General features: G+C 43.9%; 1 protein-coding gene across 1 annotated transcript; it reads left to right on the top strand.

Moving 5' to 3' along the window:
* The first annotated feature begins 924 nt into the window (after positions 1-924).
* On the top strand, positions 925-23,429 carry DDX27 (DEAD-box helicase 27). The gene is made up of 21 exons (XM_083147929.1): positions 925-1,226; positions 3,301-3,444; positions 3,579-3,638; positions 3,714-3,855; positions 4,126-4,169; positions 4,671-4,754; positions 6,014-6,119; positions 6,416-6,589; positions 6,792-6,942; positions 13,031-13,130; positions 13,283-13,424; positions 14,274-14,427; positions 14,540-14,621; positions 14,750-14,927; positions 15,163-15,269; positions 15,884-15,980; positions 18,833-18,927; positions 19,011-19,128; positions 19,328-19,424; positions 20,931-20,999; positions 23,248-23,429. The coding sequence occupies exons 1-21, from the start codon at positions 1,143-1,145 to the stop codon at positions 23,261-23,263; spliced, it is 2,244 nt and encodes a 747-aa protein (XP_083004055.1). The 5' UTR covers positions 925-1,142; the 3' UTR covers positions 23,264-23,429.
* Positions 23,430-24,406: the final 977 nt, after the last annotated feature.

Raw genomic sequence — 24,406 nt, 5'->3', positions numbered from 1 at the left:
GGAAAGCATTTCAAAACTGGAACCTGAGCTACTAGCTAACATGGACAGCTGCTCGCATTCATGGGTCTAGCACTTACCAATACCATCGGAACAGAAAATAGATACATGCAGACATGTCATACCCAGTGATTCCCCAGGTCTTCGCAAATGGCAGTGCAACTTGCTTAACCATTTGAGTGCCAACATCTATGTGAGATGTTTAAAATATTCGCTAAAAAATGCGTGTCACTCACATTTGAATATAAATTCAGATTAAAAAAATGCTGTGTAAACAGAGATTATATTTCCTATATTAGGGTAAACATTGCAGGTCATTATGGTGAATACAAATGTTTGCTTGCCAGTTTTTACATCTATTTTGACAAATTCACTTGGCACTCAAAGCTTTAATGCAAGAAAAAAGAATTAATTCACCAGTTTGCCCCTTGAGGCATTCATCCAAGTTATATTATGCCCACTGCCTTCCAACCACTGTATACAGCGCAGAGGATACATGGAACTCTGCTTAGAACCACATCCCCCCTCATTCATGCAGACCCCCAGCCCAGCATCATGCATGCAGACCCCCAGCCCAGCATCATGCATGCAGACCCCCAGCCCAGCATCATGCATGCAGACCCCCAGCCCAGCATCATGCATGCAGACCCCCAGCCCAGCATCATGCATGCAGACCCCCAGCCCAGCATCATGCATGCAGACCCCCAGCTCAGCATCATGCATGCAGACCCCCAGCCCAGCATCATGCCCCCACCCCATGCAGACAGTGGAGCCCAAGGCCAAGGGTATCCGCTCCGTTCCCACCTCTCAAGCATCCCTTCGACCAAAACACACACTCTCACTCACCGCCGCTTCCCATTCATATATTCCCTAAGTGAGAAATGGCCTGACCTCTACAGTGGTAGAGCCGCCACGCCTTCTTCTGATAACCCCAGCAGGCTTCCGGGGAAAGGCGTGCTCTATACACAATCACTTCCGGTTCCGTGGGACCCACGTGTGGGATTGGGTTGTTGGAGACAGCAGCTGCCAGCCGGGCACAGGAAGATATTAGCAGCCGGCTGTGCAGCGCGAGTGTGGGAAAGGCACAACTAGAGCCGGCAGCACCGCACAGATCCACAGGCTGATCCCTGAACGCTGGCTGGAACATGCTGTCGGATCTGGATCTGATCGGGACGATAGAGGATGATGACGAGATCCCGGAGGAGCCGGAGTCTGAGGAGGAGGAAGAGGTGACTCCGAACCTGTGGCTGGTTTAGACGACATTCTGGGGTTTTCAGTTCGCACACACTGCATCATCTGGATCTGGGGTTTCTGTGTAGGGAGGTGCTAGGCATGGTTCTGCCCAGTTGCTGTTACTAGGAGGCTGTCCTGTCACCAGTAATAATTGCTGTTTGGGGTGCTGCATGTTGCTCCTTAGATTAGAGTGCAAAGAAATCGGGGTATGGTATATCTTATCGACATGAGAATGCTTGCTAAGTCAACATCAACAAGGTTGACATTCTTGTCAACAGTGATGACATGTGGGGGTCTAGCAGTGACTTACCTGGCCCTGCAGGTTTTGGTAGTCAAGCGATGACTTATGATTGCTCAGCTTTCATAAATACAGGTGATGTGATCTGCTGGGCAGACATACCTTCAAAAAGTAACACCATTGCCTCTGTAGCAAATTCCCACTAGAATGACTGACCGCACCCAAAAGTCACAGCTCTTTAACATATATTAACGATTTAGGACTCCCTGGGAGAGAAAGAAATGGGGAGCTGTGATGCCTGTGCAAGCTGAAAAAAAATCAGTGCATCAGTAGGTTAGCACTGTGGCGTAATTTCTATGAAAATTAGTAAAAATTTTCCATACAGTACATGACACTATAAATAAAAGCTGTAGCTGCGTATCCAAAGTAGGTTGACAAGTTAAATGATAGCTTTCTCATTTTATAAAAAAAAAAAAAAAAAAAGGTGGAATCAACAAAATGGTGGTGCATAGGTGCCGATTTTGTGGGTGCTCAAGGGCCTGAGCACCCACGGAAATTGATAAGCACCCACAAGCCCGAGTCCCGCTGCTGGGCCGCCATATTAACTTGCTAATTTGCGGCTGCAGCACCCACATTGCCGGACCCGCCACCTGGGAAACAGTATGCCGGGAAGAGTGTATTCTGTCCGCGGAGTACCTGCACTGTGGGGGCATTTATGCATGTGGAACTCTGTTGCTGTAACTTGAATATTGGAGACAACTGTGCTCCTTAATATAAATTGGTATTATTTTGTGGCCACACCTTACCCATGAAGCCACATATTTTTGGCTTGAGTACCCACCAGCAAAAACATAAATCGGCACCTATGTTGTGGTGTACTTGGCTTGTCCTGTATGTGACCACTCATTTTATGGGTTATTGTGTTTTGTATAACTGAGAAAAATGGATTTCTACCTGAAGAAAAGCTTAGTTAGGCACTTTGATATTGCACCCATATTTTATGTTATTTAAAAAAAAAAATCAATATGAGAACTTGCACGTGGCTTTGGAATGCCCTTTAAAACATGATGGTGTGGTGGTTAGTACTGTAGTGTGTTTTTTTTTTTTTGGGGGGGGGGTTATTTATTAATCATATTTTCTAAATAAGTTCTTCATCCCCCATCAATAGAGCTTCACAAGTCACATTTGTGGACTCAAATGATTCAGTGCATAAACAATTAGCCACTGTATCAATTACCCAGCTGTTACCAAGGGAAAAATAAAACCTCTCAAGTGGACTATTCCTTTAAAGCCTCATTGCCACCTAGGAAATATTTTTCCAAAACTGTCCTTTCCTGACACCAGGCAGTCATTGATAAATTTAACTTCTTCTTTAAACATTAGACACAAATATTAAGGGGGGAGGGGTATTCAATCCCAGGTCACGACTGTCAGTACATCCCGACAGCCGTGACAATGGCCCGTTTGCGTTTTGCCCATCTGAATATCGGCAGACAGGATTCCATGTCCTGCCTGTCGATCATTGAAAAGGGGGCGTGTCTGCATAAATAGCAGTGGATTGTCGAGATACGTTCGTGATCCCGACAATCCACAGCTGTTCTCGGCAAAATGGGCCCGGCATTTTTCTAAATTCTGGCCCGTTCTGTCGATCTGCCTCTTCAATGCTGTCGGGAAAGACAGCATTGAATAGACGTCCGTCGCTATTTACCCCTTTCGGATTTAGGGTTAGGTGGGGATTGAATATCCCCCTAAGTATCTTTGAATATTAGCTGGTTAAAAAAAGGAATGAATAACTTTAATATTTGCCTTTCATGGATCCCCTTCTACAATAGGAGCAGCCCATCGTCCTTGCCAAGAAGAAGCAGGACAAAGCGAAGCGCAGTGGAGACTTCAGTGCAGATTTTGTGTTTGGTGAGCGGGATGGACAGGCTGACGATAGCTGGGTGATGGATGATGTTATGAAACAACTAAAAAAGGTGAGGAGCGTTATTTACCTGACAGCAGTCTGTGAATCTTAACCAGTGTATGTTATTAATATTCAGGTAATGAGCTGTAAACTTGTCTACCCTTGGTACTACTCTGTTCTACCTTTATTTAATTTCTTCACCAGAGAGTGGCCACCAGTTTGGATGACAAAATTGAAACTGTTAGAAAGAAGAGAAAGAACCAGGTCAGTAACCTTGTTGCCATTTGGTTTTGGGCTCCAAACCTCCAGCAATACACTTAACTCCTGCATCTAACACAGGAGAAAGCAGAGAAGGATGTCAAACAGTCAGAGAAAGAGGATGAGGTAAAAAGTGAGGAGGACGATGAGAAGGAGCCTGAGGAAAATGAGGAGAGTGAAGAGGAGTTTTCATCAGAGGAAGAGAGTGTTCTAACAAAAGCTGGTGCGATATATAACTATTACACTTCTATTCTTTTTTATATATATCTATCTATATATATATATATATAGATATAGATATAGATATAGATATAGATATATATATATATATATATATATATATATATATATATATATATATATATATATATATAGATATATATATAGATATATATTATATATAGATATATATATATAGATATATATATATATAGATATATCTATAACTTTACCTTGGTATTTAACATGCCACATCCTGCTTCTTTACTTGTAGACACATTGAGGGTAAAGGAGAGAAAGAAGAAAAAACGTTCTGGGGTAAGTTAAATGCATTACATATAATCCAAACACTTCTGTGAGCTCACTTCCTTGTCAAAAGAATAGATGGAACAGTGAGATCTGTAGTCCTAAAAGCATTAATATAGGTACAGTACATAGGCTACAAAAATGCATTGCCAGTCTGTTTTCATTTAATACATCCTTTGCTCTTGCCTGTATAGGCACTCGTGCATGTTGTAGTAGATATGTTCACGTATCACTATATGTGTAAACTAATCTACATACTTCACTTCTTTCTTTAAGTACATAGTTATATACTGGTGTTTGTGCACATGTGTCAGTGTGATGATGTGTCTGGCTAACCTTGACACACCAACTGTTGTTGAACTACACATCCCAGCATGCCCTGCATTAGTTTTAGCATGGGCAAATAGTAAAACTGTAGCAGGACATGCTGGGATGTGTAGTTCAACACCAGCTGGAGTGTCAAGGCTGGCTATCACTGAGCTAAACATCTTGTGATGTCTTATTTCATTATAGAGCTCTGGATTTTTTGAAGATGCCTCTCAGTTTGACGAGAGTCTGACTTTTCAGGATATGAATCTGTCCCGGCCCCTGCTAAAGGTATTGGAATATTATTTATTTGGATATGTAAATGCTGCTATCCATTTACAAGTATCTTTGCAATCTTCCATGTTAAGCCTTGGCCACACACCTGCCAATCAGTGGCAACCCATTTTACTGTCCATATTGATTAAAGTGAACCTAGACTTCATCCAATACCTTTTTATTTCCTATAACTCTCTATTTCCTCTACCTAACTTTAGATGAAAAATAAAGACTATTTTAGCCTATTCTTCATTCTGGACAAATAAGCAGAATTCAGAACATTGCATAGAATACATGGAGTAGACTTTCTAAATAAAAAAAAAGTTTAGGTTTATAACTATAGCAACCATCAGATTTTGGATTTCATTCCTCTGTTGCATCCTAGACCAATCTGATTGGGCAATATCAGTTCTTGTCTGTTGATCTTTGTCAATATATATTTATCTGTGTGGGCTGATTACCACATGGTGTTAACCACTGGCACGCTGCTGCTCATGAGATATCCACCGCTCAGTTAAACTCACGGCCACCTCTCTCCTCTGAATGGCGATGTCCAGCAACATCACTCTCGCCGGAGTCACTGCGGCTCTCCTATCCTACAGTCAGCCGGCCAGCTGGGGTATGTGATGCGTCACTCTGGCCAGAGTACTAACAGTTTTAAAGGAATGTTCTTATGTGTTTTGTATTAATTAAACAATAATGCACCTTTGCTGGTGTGTGTGTATATATATGTGTATATATATATATATATATATATATATATATATATATATATATATATATATATATATATATATATATATATATATATATATATATATATATACACATATACATATACACCCAGGTCCCGGCACTCCAAACTCTCACCGCGGAGTCCCTTGCTCTGGTGCCCTCCTGATCACCCGTCACAGGGTGTAATGTATACCAGACAATTAGGCAGGCGTCACTCAGAGACTTGTAGTGAAGAAAAATCAAAGTGCCCAATAAAGCACTTTGTTTTATCTTCACTACAAGTCTCTGAGTGACGCCTGCCTAATTGTGTGTGTGTGTGTATATATATATATATATATATATATATATATCTTCTAATGTTACCACACTGTACATAGTTTGCTGTCCCATTGTGCATGCCTTTCACAATGAATACTCAAGAAAAGAATGTGTAATTCTAAGATGATTCTCTGCATATATCATATTCTGTAACTTTCTGTAGTTCTTTCTATTCTATCAGCCATTGCGTAAATGTGTTATATGGCATTCTTCCATTACAGGCCATCTCTGCCCTGAGCTTCACACAGCCAACCCCTATCCAGAAGGCCTGTATCCCTGTGGGGCTATTGGGAAGAGACATTTGTGCCTGTGCTGCGACTGGGACAGGTAAGAAGGGGGTTTTGCATATTTCATTAAACTCCTGGAAAATGATTTTTGGGTTTTAGCTTCTCAGTGGAGCATTATGCATATTTCCGCTTGTCAGAATAATTTTGCAGACTTGGCAGCAATACAGCAGGCCTATCATTCATACTATTAAAATATGCTGTTATAGTGACGCACATATTTACCATGGGACATATTTTGCTTGCTGTGCCCTTCAGTACAATGGTGTGGGAGTGATTAGAATGCTAGTGTTCAATGTATGTTCTTATCCCTCATTCTCCTGCTATCCATTCTGATAGGAAAAACAGCTGCATTCATGCTTCCAGTCCTGGAGCGTCTTATCTACAAGCCAAGGGAGGCACCAGTAACCCGGGTACTGGTTTTAATCCCAACACGTGAGCTCGGAATCCAGGTCCATGCAGTCAGCAGACAGCTTGCCCAGTTCACAGAGATCACATGCTGTTTGACTGTGGGTATGTGTACTGTACATGTCGTTGCAGCAATTCGTTCCTCTTGTTATGTGTTGTTTGTTGTTTTATAGTTTGTAAAGTTCCAATCACTCCTACAGACACCTGCTTCCTTTTGTTTTGTTTTTTTGTGTGTCCAGTAGTTTGCATTTTTATACACGTTTTGGTGTTCCATCTCAATACCTGGGTCTCCTTTGGTTTCTTACAGGGGGTCTGGATGTGAAATCCCAGGAAGCTGCCTTGCGAGCTGGCCCTGATATTCTCATTGCCACCCCAGGAAGACTCATTGACCATCTGCACAATTGCCCCTCATTCAGCCTTAATGCTATTGAAGTTCTGATCCTGGACGAGGCAGATCGGTGAGTATGCTTTCCAAACCTGCTGACCGTATGTGATGTTTAGGTGGCATTTTTCCCTTCCGCCTATGGTGTTACACTGGGACCATGGGGTATTGCAGGTCCTCTGACTGGGCACCAAGGAGTTTAACGTCTGCAGTGCAGGTAGGAGAGGCTCCTCCCCAATACCCATCCTGCCCCAGGCCAGTCAGTTTTTTTCCTTGGTGCCTTGAAACTTTATTTAATTTTTTTTATTTTATTTTTAACTTTCTGCTGCAGGCGCGCTGTGTGTTCACAGTCCGCCGGAGCAGTGTGACAGCCGTGCTGTGCTGGTTCTCTGACCTTCACGGCCAGAAGCCCCGGCATCTCCACATGCATTGGGGGAGCCGCGGCAGCACACGAAGGCTTCGTAAAGGTAAGCGGAGTCCCGTTTGGGGCTCTGGCATGCCTTCAGCAGAAACCACCGGTGGAGGAGGCAACACTGGTGGTCTCTGTCTCCCTTCTAGGCCACCAGGGCTGACCGTTTGGGTCTAATTTATGGGCATATACCCTGGTACATGGCTCTGGACAGGTTTTTTTTTTTTTTTGGGGGGGGGGGGGGAGAGAGCAGTACATAGCTCCGCCTCCAACCCTAGCGCGGGTCTCTAACTGTAGCTTCCCGCCCTGGGTGACGTCACTGCTGCCTTCTCTTCCTTTCTCTGTCCTCCTCACGGCAGCCATTCCTCCCCGAGCAGTGTGTTGGCCAGCACACAAGTCACCCGTCCTGCATGCCTGCCTGGAGTGGGTGAACAGAAGGACAGTTTTTACCGGGCACTGAGTGCTATCCTGCCTCCCTACCCTACACTGTCCTGGTGTCAGGTTGTATATTCCCCTTCCTCAACTCATGGTGTTGGTTGTTGGGATTAGATACCTATAGAGGGGTTGCTTGCACTACCAGAGACCATGATCGCTGTGCAGAGGCACCTCGCGAATCCCCACCCAGTCGTGACGTGCCAGCTGAGCCTGATTGGGCTTTTTATTTGGCAGTGGCCATGTAAGATTTGACTGCCCAACTGGCAGCGCCTTGGCCATCGCAGTCTGCCCCTATAACAATGGAAAAATAGTGTCAGATACCTAAGTATCTGGCACTTTAAGAAGCGCAATCCTGCTCAGAAAAAATTAGAATGTCCTTACAGTTTTATGAATATATAAATCAATTTATTAAAAAGCATATAAAGTGGAATCAATCCACACAAAGAATTATATAACAATACAATTGTGCACAATTTAACATACAGACATAACAGACAACATATAACATTTAATGCAATAAAAAAGCTGGACTTGCTGGAATTGCCGTTTTGCTTGTAAGTAATACAGTCACTCAATTGAGAATGAAATAAGAGGCTTAATAGAGGCAGTGATAAATTCTCATAGTTACCAGTCCTGCATGAACTTTCTGTGGTGAATAACCAAGGTTAGTCTCTCCAACTGGTATATTACCAGAGATGTACTCCGGAAGCTATGTTGGGACCTTCTCCTACTGGACCAGCCAGCTGGGTGGTATTTGTAATCCACAGGTAAAAGTGCGCTTGCAGAGTAAATACAGGACCGGCAGAGATTGGGCTCAAAAACGCGTTTCTCCGCCTGCTCGTGAAGTCGGCGGCTTCCTCCGTCCCCTATAACAGATGCGCTTTTGTCCCAGTCTGCCCCAGAGCCAGCTTGGGTTCACAATCTGTACAGGGTTTGGTGCAGTTTTCTTGCAATCTCTTGTAGACAAGTGCAAACCTCGGGCTAGACCCCTCAGGGTCGTAGTTACGTCAGACGATATATACTCTTGAGGGTCCCTTACTGGAACAGGGGCCCACTGGGAAGGAGGAAGACTAGGTGGCCACTGAGCAGGCCAAACCTCGTAAAGAGCTTATGATGCTCGCTAGAGTTATGGCATTAGTAAAAGTGGTTTGGGAAGTTCTGCACATAGCAGACTCGGATCCTGCCCCTCCTTCACAAGTGCCTTTGTTTAAATGTAAGAAGAAGAAAGTCCCCCCTTCTCCTCAGAGGGACTTTTTAAAGAGGTGTGGAAACACCCTAATAAAAAGTTTCTCCTTACCAGGCGTTTTGCTGAATTCTATCTCATGGCAGAAGGGGATATTAAAATTTGGGAGTCTCTGCCTCCTGTGGATGCACATAATGCGCGATTGGTCTGTTCTTCCACCCTCCCCATACCTGACATGATTTCCCTTAAGGAACCTACAGACAGAAAAATTTAACAATTCCATAAGGGGGCGGCTCTTCGCCCTGCTACCGCAGGGGCTTGGGGGTGTCAAGCTAGTAATGGATGGCTGGATGCCCTAGCGGATGGATACCTTATGGTGTTCGTAGATCACATCCGTGAAGCAAACGCCTATCTCGGTGCGGCTAAATTAGACTTGGGTACATTCGCAACTAAGATTTAGGCCACCTCTGTCGCTGCCAGGTGGGCTTTATGGCTCTGCTCTTGGCCTGCTGATGGTGAATCCAAGAAGGCCTTGGAATCTCTCCCCTTCTCTGGGGAGGTCCTGTTTGGTACTGAGATAGACAAAATGGTTGTTACCATTGTAGCATCAAAAACAGCCTTTTTGCTGTCTGCAGCTCCGAAGCCAAAATCGTTGGGGTTTCGCTCCTTTTGTCCCCAAGGGAAGGCAAGGGGGCTAATCCTTTCTCACGTTTTCAACCCGCTCAACCTAAAACCCTAATCAGGTCGACCCCAAGCAACCGGAGAAGCCTGCAGCCTGACTGTTCCTGCCACCAGGTTGTAATTCCTATGGTGGGAGGTCGTCTACTTCTATTTTCAGACATTTGGACGGTTACCACTTCTGCCAATTGGGTACAGGACATTGTTTCAAGGGGATACTCCCTGTCTTTCAGAGGGCGTTTCCCCACTGAGGCGTCAGACATCGACAAGGTCTTGGCTCTTCACAAAGCAGTTCTCTCTCTCCCGATAGCAGGAGTCATAGAACCGATCCTGACTTTCCGAATCCCTGCTCTACATTCTTCAGGTGCTCAGAACAATTTTCTAGCATCGCTGGATATACAGGATGCAAACCATTCTGTTCTCAGATTTGCAGTTCAACAACACCATTATCATTGGCGGGTATTCCCATTCGGCCGCCCCACGTGTTTTTACGAAAGTGATTGCAGTCATGATTGCCTATCTGGGATTACAGGGATTTAGGATTTTTTCCCTATCTGGATGACCTCCTGCTGATGGCAGACTACCAAAGTCAAATTCAACTGACCCTGTCGGTGCTGTAGGCCCACGAGTGGTTGATCTACTGAAAGCAGTCCAGTCTGGTTCCTGCTCAATGGATGATTGACCTTTGTTGGATACCCAGCTCCAAAGGGTTTTCCTCCCAGCCAACAAGCGCAAGTCTCTTCAGACATTGGTCTGGGAGTTCTTAGCTCGCAGAGCGGTGACAGTTCATTTTTGTATGAGGCTACTAGGCAAGATGGTGGCCAGTTTCGAAATGGTGCAGTTGGAGTGCCTCTGTTCCTGGAATCACTCTGCCCTTAAGTCCCAATTCCTGGTGATCTCCAGGGACACCCACCTGTCTCTTCTTTGGTGGCTGGAGTCCTCTCACCTGAAACAGTGGAGATCCTTTCTCATTCTCGACTGGGTGATCCTTACAACGGACGCCAGTCTCAGGGGCTGGGGAGCAGTGGTGGTTAAGACTTTCCTGCAGTGTGTGTGTGTGTGTGTGTGTCACTTTCAGCCTCCCTATGTTTCCCCAGTTAAAGGGCCTCTGTCGAAAGCCGCTTTGCATTGGTTGACCTGGAAGACTTTTTTTTATTTTCTTTTTTTTCTGGCCATCACTTCGGCTCGTAGGGTTTCCGACCTGGGTGCCTTGTCAGTTAAGGCACCTTTTCTAGTCTTTCATAATACTGCGCAGTACTCCGTACTTGTTTGGATTATCTCCCAATAGTGGTCTCCAGTTTCCTCATAAATCAGGAGATTGTTGGCATTTTTGCCTTCAGGTTCTTTGCCCGATTATTCGGGTTTAGTCACTTTAGATGTTGTGCATGCGTTATGCCTCTGTTCAAGGAACCAAGTCTCTGCGAAAAACAGACTCCTCCTTTTTCTTCCATGACGATCGTAAAAATGCGGCCAGCCTCAAAACAAACCATTTCACGGTGGATCAGAACAGCTAATCATCAAGCATACTGTATCTCCTCTCTGGTAAGCCGGTTCCGGTCTCCGTTAGAGCCCCTTCTACTCGCTTGGTAGGAGCATCCTGGGCGGTGGGCCGGGGTGCTTCTGCGGGGCAGATTTGCAAAGCCGCTACCTGGTCTTCTGTGCATACCTTTATCAGATTCTACAGTTTTGACTCCTTCGCCACCGCAGATGCGGCGTGCAGTTCGGGAGCATTGTGAGACTGCTTTGGAACATCCCATGGTCCCAGTGTAACACCATAAGTGTCGATCCTATTACACCCGAAGGGTGCCAATGATTCGCGAGTTGCGAATCATCACGACACCAGGCGCACTTTATGGCGGACAAATTCGTTGAAAATTCCTCGCACCTCCTTAAGGGGGTGCAAGCAATTTTCAGTGAGTTAGGGTTAATTCGGGTGCCGTTTTCAGTGTTAAAACGGCACCCCTTCGGTTGTAATAGGATTGACCCCATAGCGAAGACATGGTGGTACACTGGGCGCCCACCCTTCGCTTTTCTCTGCTGAGTTTGTTACTTCTTTCTGTCTTGTCTTCATCAAGATTTTGTATTGTGTATGGATGTGTCTATGGGTCTGCTTCTCGTTTTCCTGTTCCTTTGGCTTTGTAAGTAATGAACTGATTGGCCTGGGGGCGTGATGGGTATTGGGGAGGAGGAGCCTCTCCCAGTTGCGCTCCATAAGTTTAACTCCTTGGTGCCTGGTCAGAGGACCTGCAATACCCTATGGTCCCAGTATACCACCATGGCTTCAGAAAAACAGATTTAAAAGGTAAGACCAAAAATCCTGTTGCGTACTTAGACTATGCTACTTCTATACAAGGTTTAGTTCTTTCATTTGAGTTCCATATGCTCTCAGTACAGTGCTTAGGTGTTTCACATGAATGGCTAGAAATGCTTTGTACAGCAGGCTCTCCCCTCCTCATGTGCTTAGCAGCCCCCTGCTCAGACAGCTGCAGGGACTGCCAGGCTCCACCTCCCTGCACCCAGAAGGTGTGCTTCCCGGACATCGAGTGAGGGGGGGGGGGGGGGCAGTACCGGACAGTTGGGAGCACAAAGAGAAGTTCAAAGGCCTCTATGGGGTATAGCCATCTTTATGCTGGCGATACCCCCGTGGTGGTAACCCGGCGTTTGAGTTTTAGTGTATACAAAAATGCGGTAGAAACCTCGATAACAGGGATTTTTACCGCACTTTTGCTTTAGAGCATCCCGCCTTAAAGGACATAATTTCTATCGGCACTCCGACAGTCCTATATCACATCCATCCTTTAAGAACAGGCCACCTACACAATGTGCATGTAGCCTTTTTTGCGGGCTCTCTGCACTTCCTGCCTAAGTGTTATTACAGGTATAAAATAAAATTTGGCTGTTAGCTTCTAGCTATTGTTCCAGCTAATCTTCCATGTGATTCCGTTTTTACAGTAGAGGTTACACTTAGGCTGGTTTCACACACTCCGGCTCCTGCCAGACGGTGAAATCCCGCACGGCCAGGGAGCCGTGCTGCACACATTAGTTGTGAATGGACACTATTGTGTCCATTCACACGGGACGGCCACGGCCCGGCCGCACGGGTGCAGCCGGATCCCACCACTGGAAGGGACGGCTGCCGGGCTGTGGCCATCCCCTCCATGATAAAGTACTGTGTGCGGCACGGCTCCCTGGCCGTGCAGGATTTCACCGTCCGGCAGGAGCCGGAGTGTGTGAAACCAGCCTCACTGTTACTCTCCCTGATATGATTTCCTCTCCACCACTCTACTTGTTTCTTTCTGCCACTTAGCCATAATTTGTGGAAATGTATTTGTAATCATTTGATCCTGTAACTTTGTATCGTACACTCGTGATGATATTGGACACACATTGTACGTAAACAACACAGATTAGCATGAATAGTACAGGACCCATAGCCCTTTGTCATTGTTTTATATGTAGAATGCTGGATGAGTATTTTGAAGAACAGATGAAGGAGATCATCCGACTTTGCTCCCATCAAAGACAGACGCTGCTCTTCTCTGCAACTATGTCCGAGGAGGTAACATTTCTGTGTTCATGGGAGATTTGTTCTGTACAATTGCTGAAATAAGTTGTATATGAATGTTGTGAAAGTTGCTATGTAACTTTAATAATAAAGTGATATCATTGTAAAACAGAATCTAATATATTTGCCGTTCTGTTCTTTGCTAGGTTCAAGATTTGGCATCTGTGTCCCTGCGAAATCCTGTGCGTATCTTTGTAAATAGCAACACAGATGTTGCACCATTTCTGCGACAAGAATTTGTTAGGATACGACCGAATAGAGAGGGTGACCGGGAAGCCATTGCTTGTGGTAAATAAACATTCATGTTGGTACTTGTGTATGTCTTTTGTGTTACTGCAAGTAGTGTCAGGGAGAGGAGGAGCACTGGCCCTCATGGGCTGACCAGGCTCAAGGTGATCATTACATTAATGAGAGCTAGTCCTCCATTGCTTTTCCGTATTGAATGGTTCTATGAAAACCCAAATATTGCATCCTGGGTATGATGGCTATTCCTGTGTAAGGTGATGCTAGAGATGGACATTCTATCTACGTTTCTAAGAACATCATCCATGAGGACTATTTACTTAGTAGCGGAGCTGCTGTAATACTGTACAAATGGTAGTCATTGTTTTTCAGATGCAAGTGTTAGTGAGGTGTGATGCACATAACCAGTAGTTGTGAGGGGAATAGATGTACTAGCTTCCTGCAGACACTAAGCTATGAGAATAGTTTGTCATATTGGTAATTTTGGTGAAGCACAGTCCAGATCAGTCTATTGCCAACGCATGCCACGCTAGACTAAATAAATAATCCAAAACTCAGGTAATAGGTGACGTAATTTGTGTTTTGGTATTTGTTAATTTACACAAATGCCACTCAGCTTGATGTGCTTACTGCCTGCTGCATTTAGCTAGCATTTAAGTTGGTAGCATATGCATAGTCAGTGATTTAGTGGTGACACACACTGACCACTGCGAGAATGGAAAACATGCTGGCTTTATCACAACACACACACACACACACACACACACACACACACACTCTGTAAAGAAAGGTAGAACATGGCTGAGGACCTTATCTAATGTCTTCTATCTGTTCATTGTATTAACCAAAATCAGTGTGGTTCATTAAAAGACATGCATCCGTCTTCTCTTGCAGCACTTCTCACTCGCACCTTCCAGGATCATGTCATGCTCTTCACCCAGACGAAGAAACAGGCGCATCGCATGCACATCCTTTTGGGGCTGATGGGGCTACGAGTTGGAGAACTTCATGGGAATCTGTCCCAGACACAGCGTATAGAGTCTCTCCGGTAACTAACTGAATCAAGTCTTTTACATATGACCTATTAATGGGGTCCGGCATACGAAATTGAACATGACTTCATTCTAAGAATTCCTTCCACTGTTTCACTTTATTTACAGACGATTTAAAGATGAGCAAATTGATATTCTGGTTGCTACAGATGTGGCAGCTCGAGGTTTGGACATTCATGGTGTAAAAACGGTAAGTGCAAATAAGTATATCCGTAAACACCCCCCCCCCCCCCCCCCCCCCCCCCCCCCCCCCACAAAAAAAAAGTCACAAGCAATGAGATCAGAAGAACACTGTTGATAAGAAGTTTGTTTATTCAGGTGATTAACCTTACTATGCCTGGTACGGTCAAGCATTATGTGCACCGAGTGGGCCGTACAGCACGTGCCGGTAAGGCAGGGCGATCTGTGTCTCTAGTTGGGGAAGAGGAGAGGAAGATGCTAAAAGAAATCGTTAAAAAAGCCCAGGCTGCAGTGAAAGCGAGAATCCTTCCACAAGGTGAGAAACCGGCAGACAGTGCGCTGGGTACAGTGGCGGCTCCATATGTGGTGGTGCAGTCCAAAATTCAAATAGGGGAGCCACACCTACTGTCAGTGAGTTGCAGTTGGTGCAGCTTCCCTATTTGAAGTTTGGATTATGCTGCAACTGCCACTGGTTAGGTATTACGTTTAGGTCATAAGGGAGCAGGGTCCTCTTTTCTAATAAGTTATCTCCTTTAAAAAATTTTCCTCAGATGTGATTTCCAAGTTTCGGGACAAGATAACAAAATTAGAAAAGGAGGTCTATGCAGTGCTGCAATTAGAGAAGGAAGAGAAAGAGATGCAGAAATCTGAGGCTCAGGTGAGAGAAAAACTTTAAACTAACTAAAAACGTTTTTTAACAAAAACGGGAGTTCATTTGCTTCCTTTTAAAAGTGTGTTTGCATAATGCAGAAGCCATCTGGCTGTTCTTTTTGTAACAGATCTGCTATACACAAGCTTTTTCCAGTGCTTTACACCATGATCCCCTAGTGGAATTCCTACTAGATGATTGATGAAATGCATCAATACAAAAATTCACTGTATTTGGTCATCAGCTAAATATAAAGTTTGAGTTTTGCTAAATGTGTGTGTGTGTGAATGAATGAGCCGGCACTGAAACGTGTGTTTTTTTTTTTTTTTTGAGTGCCGCCTCATTCACTTTCTTATCCATCCGACCCGGAGGGCACCAGGGTAATTGGACCCAGTTGTGGGAGTGCCAGGCATCACCTGAAGCTTAGATAGATAGATAGATATATATTTATTTATTCATATTCATTGTCTTTTAGGATGTCCCACAAAAAAACAGTAGTTGTACCTTTTTTTTTTTTTTTTTTTTATTATAGTGTATAAAAACAATCTGATAGTCCATCCTCAATGTACCTTTTTATAGAGTTCTGTGCATATTGAAGATGTTTGTTTATGCCCAATCATCAGATTAGTGTTGCACAAAAGAAGCTGCAGTCAGGTGCTGAACCGGAGAATATGGAAAGAAGCTGGTTCCAAACCAGAGAAGAGCGCAAGAAGGACAAATGTAAGTACAAAGGCTTTAAGTGATGGGTGCACTCAATAATAAACTAAAGAAGAAAAAATTCTCTAAAAAATAATCCCAAAGAAGATAAAGTAGATAAAGTATGTGACCTAGTTACAATGTATGGTTTTTACTGTAGTTTTGCTAATAGATGCTGTGTAATGGGAATATTTACAGCTGCTTCTGTCATAATGTGCTAAAGAAAAATCGGTATTATGTAATATCTGGGCTCCCGTTTTTCTTATGAGACCGCGTCCCCTCGTGGGGCTCGCTGCGCTCGCCACGCTTCGGGCACAGTGGCTCGCCACACTATATAAAATCAACTCCATGCGTAGTTGGATAGTAAGGGTATGAAAAAATGGGGCGTATTTAACATGGGAGCCCAGATAATACATAAGTACTGAAAAATCCAACAGGTGGGGAATTCTTATCCTTTGTAATTTGGCCGCCGCGGATCCCTTCGTGTTACCATGGAAATAGAGTCCATAAACGATTAAGCAAAACCATGATTTACAGATGACTACATTAGAGGACAAGTACATGGTACATATACCTAGCTGCATCAGCAGATGACCCTGAAATAAGTATGGGGTGACAGAAAAATGTAGGATTTGATTCTGTCAAAGATGGTTTGAGTAACTAACGCAAAAGCACATGAGGGAAGAGGGCCCTGATTGTGAGAGCTTACATTCTAAAGGGTAACATGGCTGAAAACTCTGCAGGATAATCTGCCTTTTCAAACTGGGACAGATGTTTTAAGCCTGGAGAAGACTGGAGATAAAGCACCAACCAATCAACTCCCAACTGTCATTTTCAAAGACGGTTCATTGGCTGGTGTGTTATGTCCTTTCACTTTATCTCCAGTTTATCGCTTCTCCAGGCTTAATACATCTGCCCCTTTGTTTTATACTTATAAATTCCACAGACCATCTTACCATTAAGGCTGTAAATTGATCATTTAAACTTGAGGCGTCTGAACACTACACTTACTTTGGTACTTGTTTCCTAGCACGGCCACCCCGATTTCTATCGTGGTGGTCGTGTCGGAAAAAATCGTGTCGGTTGCGTCGGGTGCATACCAAAACGCACACGACGCGATGTACCCGATTTCTCCATAGGCTTCATTGTTAAATTATTTTAACATTGAAGCCTATGGAGAAATCGGGTCCATCGTGTCCATAGGCTTCAATGTTAAATTTTTTTAACATTGAAACTGAGTCCATTTAACATAGTAAAAAATGGTAAAAGGGCCAATATGGGCCATTTCTCATTGGGTATGGCCCCGTCATGTGTGTAAAAAATAATGGCCCCCCATTGTGGCCGCCACCACCACGATTGGCGCAAACCCGAAGCGTGGCGAGCGCAGCGGTGCGCGTCCTCCGACCTTTTCATTCCCCTACTATCCACGTCGGCGTGGAGTTGAGAATAGATTAGTGTGGCGAGCGCAGTGAGCCACCGAGCCCGAAGCGTGGCGAGCGGACGCTGATACCTTCACAGATCCCTGCGTCCCCTCGCGGGCTTCACAGGTATCAGCGTCCCCTCGCTGCGCTCGCCACGCTTCGGGCTCGGTGGCTCGCTGCGCTCGCCACACTAATCTATTCTCAACTCCACGCCGACGTGGATAGTAGGGGAATGAAAAGGTCGGAGGACGCGCACCGCCGCCCCTCGCGGGCTCGCTGCGTTTGCCACGCTTCGGGTTCGCGTTAATCGTGGGGGTGGCGGCCACAATGGGGGGCCATTATTTTTTACACACATGACGGGGCCCATAGCCAATGAGAAATGGCCCTTATTCGGCCTTTTCCCATTTTTTACTATGTTAAATGGACTCAGTTTCAATGTTAAAATAATTTAACATTGAAGCCTATGGACAAATCGGGTCCATCGCATAGGCTTTAATGTTAAATATTTTAACATTAAAGCCTATGGGGAAATTGTGGGCATCGCGTCGCATCGTGTGCCTTAAAGTTAAGGCACACGACAAATCGGGTCCATCGCATAGGCTTCAATGTTAAATATTTTAACATTGAAGCCTATGGGGAAATTGTAAGCATCGCGTCGCATCGTGTGCCTTAAAGTTAAGGCACACGACAAATCGGGTCCATCGCATAGGCTTCAATGTTAAATATTTTAACATTAAAGCCTATGGGGAAATCGTGGGCATCGCGTCGCATCGTGTGCCTTAAAGTTAAGGCACACGATGCCCGCGATTGTGGCCGTGATAAGAAACAAGTACCCTTACTTTTCCCATCCTTAGGAAAGTATTTTTGGTTGATGAGTAAAGGGATGGACAAGTTGGGTACGGTATAGATGATAGACCATGTCTACGTTGATCACTAATGGTCGACACCAAAAAAGTTGACATACTTTAGGTTGACAATGCCATAACGTTGACATAGGCGATGTCGAAATAAGTTTTTCAAGATTTTTTAGTGTTTATGTAATCGTAGGCTCCTAGACATGGAAACCACATATATATTAATATGTACCACGTGGCTCGGCAAGTTAACTCGCTGTGCTAGGCACACTATTTTATATTCCCATGCTATGCCCACTTGGATAGTAAAGAATGAAAATTTTTTGAAAAAAATGTCCACCTTTTGACTGTTGACCTGCTTGTGTCCACCTAAGGTATGTCGGACCTTTTTTTGTTGTCGCCCTAATCACTGCAGACCATTTGTGGTCAACCAAGTGACTGTCGACCTAGACATTGTATACCCACTGACTGAATACCGGACAGTCGGCGCGTCATACCACACCCATTTATATTGCGTGATTGGTAATCTGATCTGACCATATGTGTGACTTGAGAGTTAATATTTTGCCTCCTGTTTGTTTTAATTCCTACACCTCTCCAGTGTCACATGCTCTACAGGAGTTTGATCTGGCTTTGCGAGGAAAGAAAAAGAGGAAGAAATTTATGGAACAAACAAAAAACAAAGGAGAATTGACGGTAATAGAAAAACAAGAGATCATTCTCTTCCTTATATATATCGCGCTGCTTTCCTGTGACCTATGTCTGTCCTCTCTTCATAGCCCGAGGAGCGCTCCCAGTTTGAGGTGCTAAAAGCACAGATGTATGCAGAGCGTGCTGCTAAGAGAGACCGCAAACCAAAGAGAGCGCGGGCAATGCCTCCTGAGGAGGAAGCTGCAGGTACAGTTGTAGAAATGTCTGCTGTGGATACTACAGATAAGTGTGGATGGACTCCAATATTTATGATAAATATTTATGATAAAAGCAATGTCAAAACTAGTCTAATAAGCTAGAGATTCTTGATTTTTATATATAATGTGGAGGAGTAAAATACGACTTTTGCACTATATAGCAGACTGCGTTCAATTTTTATTTTCAGCCAAGTCTTCAAAACAAAAGAAACAGAAGAAAAACACAGTGTTTGATGAGGAATTGACAAACACAAGTAAGAAGGCCCTGAAACAGTACAGAGCTGGGTAAGTAACTGAGCTACTGAACTCTTAAGGAGCCGATACACGCTCCGTTTTCGCCGGCTCCGTTCTGTACTATGCGATGCGTGCTCCCGCGCATCACATAGTAAGGTACAAAAAGTATGTGCTGCACATACTTTTTGTACTAGGTACACATCATATCGGATCACAGTGCATGCACTAGGGATGCGATCCGATACGATGTGTACTTTAAAAGTACAGAACGGAGCTTTAAAACGGAGCGTGTATGGGCTCCTTAAGGTTAATCTTTGGCTGATTTGTCAGGCTGGTGGAATGATATGTACAGACTTGGATGAATGTGTTGTGTGTATTTCTATAGAGAGATAGAGATATTGCAGGAAAAAAAGGCTGGCACTCAGAGGACTTCCACGTTTTGGGGTCTAGCCCCTTTGTCAAGGTGTGTGAGAACAAGGCTGTTTCAATAGGTTGAGTCCCGGTCCGCACAAGCAAATACCTACCTATAGATAGATATAGATGGGATACAGTCATATTGTCTACAGCATTTAGGTCTACACCACTAGGTTGACCTGCATTTAGGTCGACTTTTATAAGGTCGACAGGGTCAGTAGGTCGACATGGGGTCATTTGACTGTTTTATGAGTCTACATGTGCCGACAGGCGGTATTTCATGCCCTACAATCCAATAGGGTGTGGTGGGAGAATAAAATAGTGTGCCGAGCACAGCGAGCCATGCGAGGGGATGCGGTGCTATGTTGACTGTCGACGCTTGAAAAAGAAAAAAAAAAGACCCTGTCGACCTTCAGTCAGGTCTACCTAAATGCAAGTCGACCTAATGCTTGTAGACCTAAATGCAGTCTGACGAATGATCCCATTCCATATAGATATATATCAGTACTGTAATGAGCGGCACTCGGAGATTAACATCAGCAGCCAGTGACTTGGTGCATGTGCAAAATTTAATAACGCTTCGAGGCACAAAATTGATGGAGAGGCTTTGTGCCTCGAAACGTTATTCAATTTTACACATCCACCAATTTACTGGCTGCTGATGTTAGTCTCAGATTGTCACTTGTTACAGTACTGTTATCCATTGGACGCAATATCCAGGGAAGGTGCAAGGGGGGGGGGGGGGGGGGGGGGGTGCTTTTATTGTATAAGCATAGTTGCACAAACAGACAGCTGTTCACCTGACAGCTGTTTCAACTGCATGGCAGCAGTTTTCATCAGAGGTAAAATGTTCCTGGCACCGGAACACAGTCTCCCATTAGAGTGCCATCCTGTAAAACATCCATATATAGATAGATAGAAGATGATAGATATTGATAGATAGATATTGATAGATAGATGGCAGGTGAGTCTGAAATAACGATGCGGGGGGAAAAAAAATAAAAGCAGAACATTTTTAAATATTCATCCAGATAACTATTATGTATGTTTTTGTTTTTTTCTTAACTTCAGTGCAAAATTGTTACTGGTCAGGAAGGGGGGATAATGTTGAGAGTTTATTCTGACTGGTCTCTCTCCTTGCAGCCCATCATTTGAGGACCGGAAGAGGCTGGGAATTCAGCGCAAGAAAGGCGGCTTTAAATCCAAATCTCGGTATGTGGCAAGATGTTCATAATAGGTTCCCTGCTGCAGCAGGTGCATTGCAGAACTCTGGAGGATCCCAGCAGCCAACAGGGAGAGACACGAGCCTCTGATTTATTTATTTATTTATTTACAGTTTATTATATAGCGCAGCAGATTCCGTTGCACTTTACAATTGTAAACAGAGATAAAACAAACTGGGTAACAACAAACAAACTTGGAGGTCGGAGGGCCCTGCTGCAAGCTTACTATCTATGGGCCTTATACTAGTTCACTCTTGATGGACAAAACCATGTGCACTGCAGGTGGGGCAGATGTTACTTGTGCAGAGAGAATTAGATTTGGGTGGGGTTTTACTTCAAAGTGAGATCTATATTGCAGTGTAAAAAATAAAGCAGCCAGTATTTACCCTGCACAGAAACAAAATAACTCGCCCAAATCTAACACTCTGCACATTTTACATCTGCCCCCCTGCAGTGCACATGGTTTTGTCCATCTAAGAAGGATTTTTGCAAGAGTGAACTAGAATAAGGCCCTATAGGAGAAACTGAGGCATTCCATACTTATAATTAACCTGTGATAAATGACTATTGTCTATAAAAGCCTACCAACCCATGCTGAATTGTTGCTTCAACAGGAATGTTGACTATTAAGAAATCAGCTGCGAATGCATAGTGTTTGCAATCTAAAATTATGTTAGTGAACCTGCTTCATTCTACTCATTCCCACAACCGTCCTGTGGGGAAAAAAGAGTTCTCAACCAAAACTGTACATTTCCCATCTAGTATGTATAATAGTATCTATGTTAAAAAACTCCCCCACACTGCCACTGCCTGCAGCAGTTACGCTTCTCTTTGAGTCTCTGTTGGCAAGCAGGATTATTGACTTTTATAAATCGCTCTTGCACCACATCCTGGCATTCTATTTGCTACAGGATTGCAGAAGTAGAAGACCTTTTTCTGTGTAAATTCTTTTAAGAAAACATGTTTCTTGAATTGAGAACCATGTCAGCTTGGATGGCGCATTCATCTTTGCTTAACCCTTTGACTGCCAACATCTTTGAGAGATGTTCAAAATAGCCACTATTTCTTTTTAAGTAGAGGCTGCCTAATGTCACCCTGTTCTATAAATATAGAAGAGTGCCAGGGGTATTTTGAGAGGTGTGGGGAAGAGGTACAACCTCTCACCCAGTGTCTGCTCTTTGCTAGCTCTTTCGCTACGTTATATTTCTAAAGGTAGTGTGAATAGACGTGTGCGGAGGGCAGACAGCACAGCCACAGAGGGGAATTGGTCTGTTCTATGTATGGGACCCACATTCCCTGTACCCATGATAGATAAACCACAGCAGCTCACAAAAATGTATGTAAATCAGTATATAATGTGCATTACTGGGCTCTTTTTAATCAGCCATTTCAGTAGATTGTTATTCAACTATAACTGCAACACCTATACATTTTCAATGCTGGTTTATTGTAAGATATTCAGAGGATAAACAGGAACTTTGAGAATCCGTAACATCAACTTCTGTACTGAAACCAGGAGGGCAGACTGAAGCCCCATACAAACGAGGAGACAGGGGAGCATGTGTAGAGCAACGTGCTTAAGCACGAATCGCTCAGCACACATCGCTGCACACCCGCGATCCGTGTGGGCCAGTTTTCTCTAATAAAGGAGAACAGACGATGACTAGATTTTGACTGCGTGCAGTCAAGATCTAGTCCGGTTAGCGGTGCGTGGGACCACGAATCTCATCGCCAAGGGGCCATAGGCACAGAAGGAGCCCTGCTTAATTTCTAAGCGATCTAGTCAGATCACGTAGAAATAGCCCTCCTATTACCCTGTGTGCTCCTTTTTTTTAAGGGTGATAGCAGCAGTGGTTAAAGTGAGGGGGAATGGGGTGGAACTGAGTTCCACCACCTCTAATGGTGGGGTGGAACATTTTAACCTCAACATTGTCCCTGCACAGTAATTCTAACAGAAAAGCATTCTAGTTTGCAGGGGGATGCCAAAAACCCTACCACTGTCCCTGTCTCTGCCTAATGGGGGTAAGGGAGGGGGGATAATTAGGTGGCATAATGAAATGAGTTCCACCACCTCTGCATGACCACTTTAAGCCCTGGATAGCAGCAAAGTTAACTTGTACAGAAAATATAGTGGACATTATAGTGAACAAAAAATAATATAAAGAAAATATTCTTGTAAATCCCATAATTTATTATGTAAAGTTCTTTTTTTTTAATTAGTATGTTTGCATCTCCAGGTATCGAAGGAAGTAATTATGTACATGTTTTGTGCACAATTGAAGAGCAGGAGTGTTTGGACTGCATCATTTCCATCTATAGCAGCCTATCACAAGAACTGTGTACAGTTTGATCTCTGCATCATTTTTTTTTTACCAGGAGTATCTCCTAAAAGTGAACTTTATTTAAAAAAAAAAAAACATTTGAATTGTTAATAAACTTGTTCAGCATCATTACTTCAGTATAAGTAAATAACCAGTTTAAAATCTGTTTTTTTAGGGTTTTTTTTGGACTATATTTACGTAGTGCAATGGTTCACAACCTTTTGTATGCTGCTGTCATTTACTTCAATAAAAAATATTTTTAAAACCAAGAGTCCCTAGTTAGAAGATATATTGCAATATGTTCTATCAGTCTAATTCATCTAATTGTGCTATAAACAGTACAAGTCACAGTATCTATGAATTGGAACAAATATCTAAAATGAAATTAAAAATGTGAAAAAGAACTCAAGTTCCTAGGCCTAGAAGGGAAGGCTTTTACAGTGAAGAGGATAAGGAGAAAATTGGATTTGAAGCCACCAACTGAGTGAGATTCTCATCTGTCTGGACAGAAGGAAAGTCTGGGTTTTCAGGCCTAGCGGGGAGTGGTTTCAACGGTGGAGCAACTCCAACTGCAGAGCCCTGGAGTGTAGCTGGGCGAACTCTCCTATGTTGTAGTAGGAGACCAGCTTCACCAGTACTGTCATGCACTGGTGCACCCATACCCTGTGATGTCTAAGAGAGATTCTCTGCAGGGCCTGTAGAGATACAATCTTGTCCTCTAGCATGTAACCTCATTGAGCAATGATGTTGGGGTGTGCTCCCTGGTGGATCATCGTCTGGGACCGTTGTTATTATTATTATCATAATTTTATTTGTAATGCGCCACAAGTGTTTCGCAGCGCCGTACAAAGGAACAATACAGGGAGACAAAGCTTGGCATAACATTGAATAAATATCAAAAATACAGTACAAATAAAGAGCGCCACAGATCAATACACATTACAGCTTAAATGTAAGTAGTGAGGACTCGATCAACATACAACTAGAGGCTTGAGGCCAATGATGGAGATGAGTATGCAGACGAAGATGGTCACTGAGTGTTGGAGTATAGGAGAGCTGTGAGTGAAATGTGAAG

Source organism: Crinia signifera, chromosome 6 (assembly GCF_055691185.1).
Source record: "Crinia signifera chromosome 6, ASM5569118v1, whole genome shotgun sequence".
In the NCBI taxonomy this organism is placed as follows: Eukaryota; Metazoa; Chordata; class Amphibia; order Anura; family Myobatrachidae; genus Crinia; species Crinia signifera.
Note: the sequence above shows the minus strand (reverse complement) of the source record. Positions and strands in the feature narration are given on the sequence as shown.

What these genes read in the sequence shown, in the direction of transcription:
- DDX27 (XM_083147929.1), top strand. Translation starts at nt 1,143, where the DNA reads ATGCTGTCGGATCTGGATCTGATCGGGACGATAGAGGATGATGACGAG. An exon ending in CTGCAACTATGTCCGAGGAG is followed by an intron (nt 13,131 to 13,282) that starts GTAACATTTCTG and finishes GTTCTTTGCTAG; the next exon opens with GTTCAAGATTTGGCATCTGT. An exon ending in TGCAGAAATCTGAGGCTCAG is followed by an intron (nt 15,270 to 15,883) that starts GTGAGAGAAAAA and finishes CCCAATCATCAG; the next exon opens with ATTAGTGTTGCACAAAAGAA.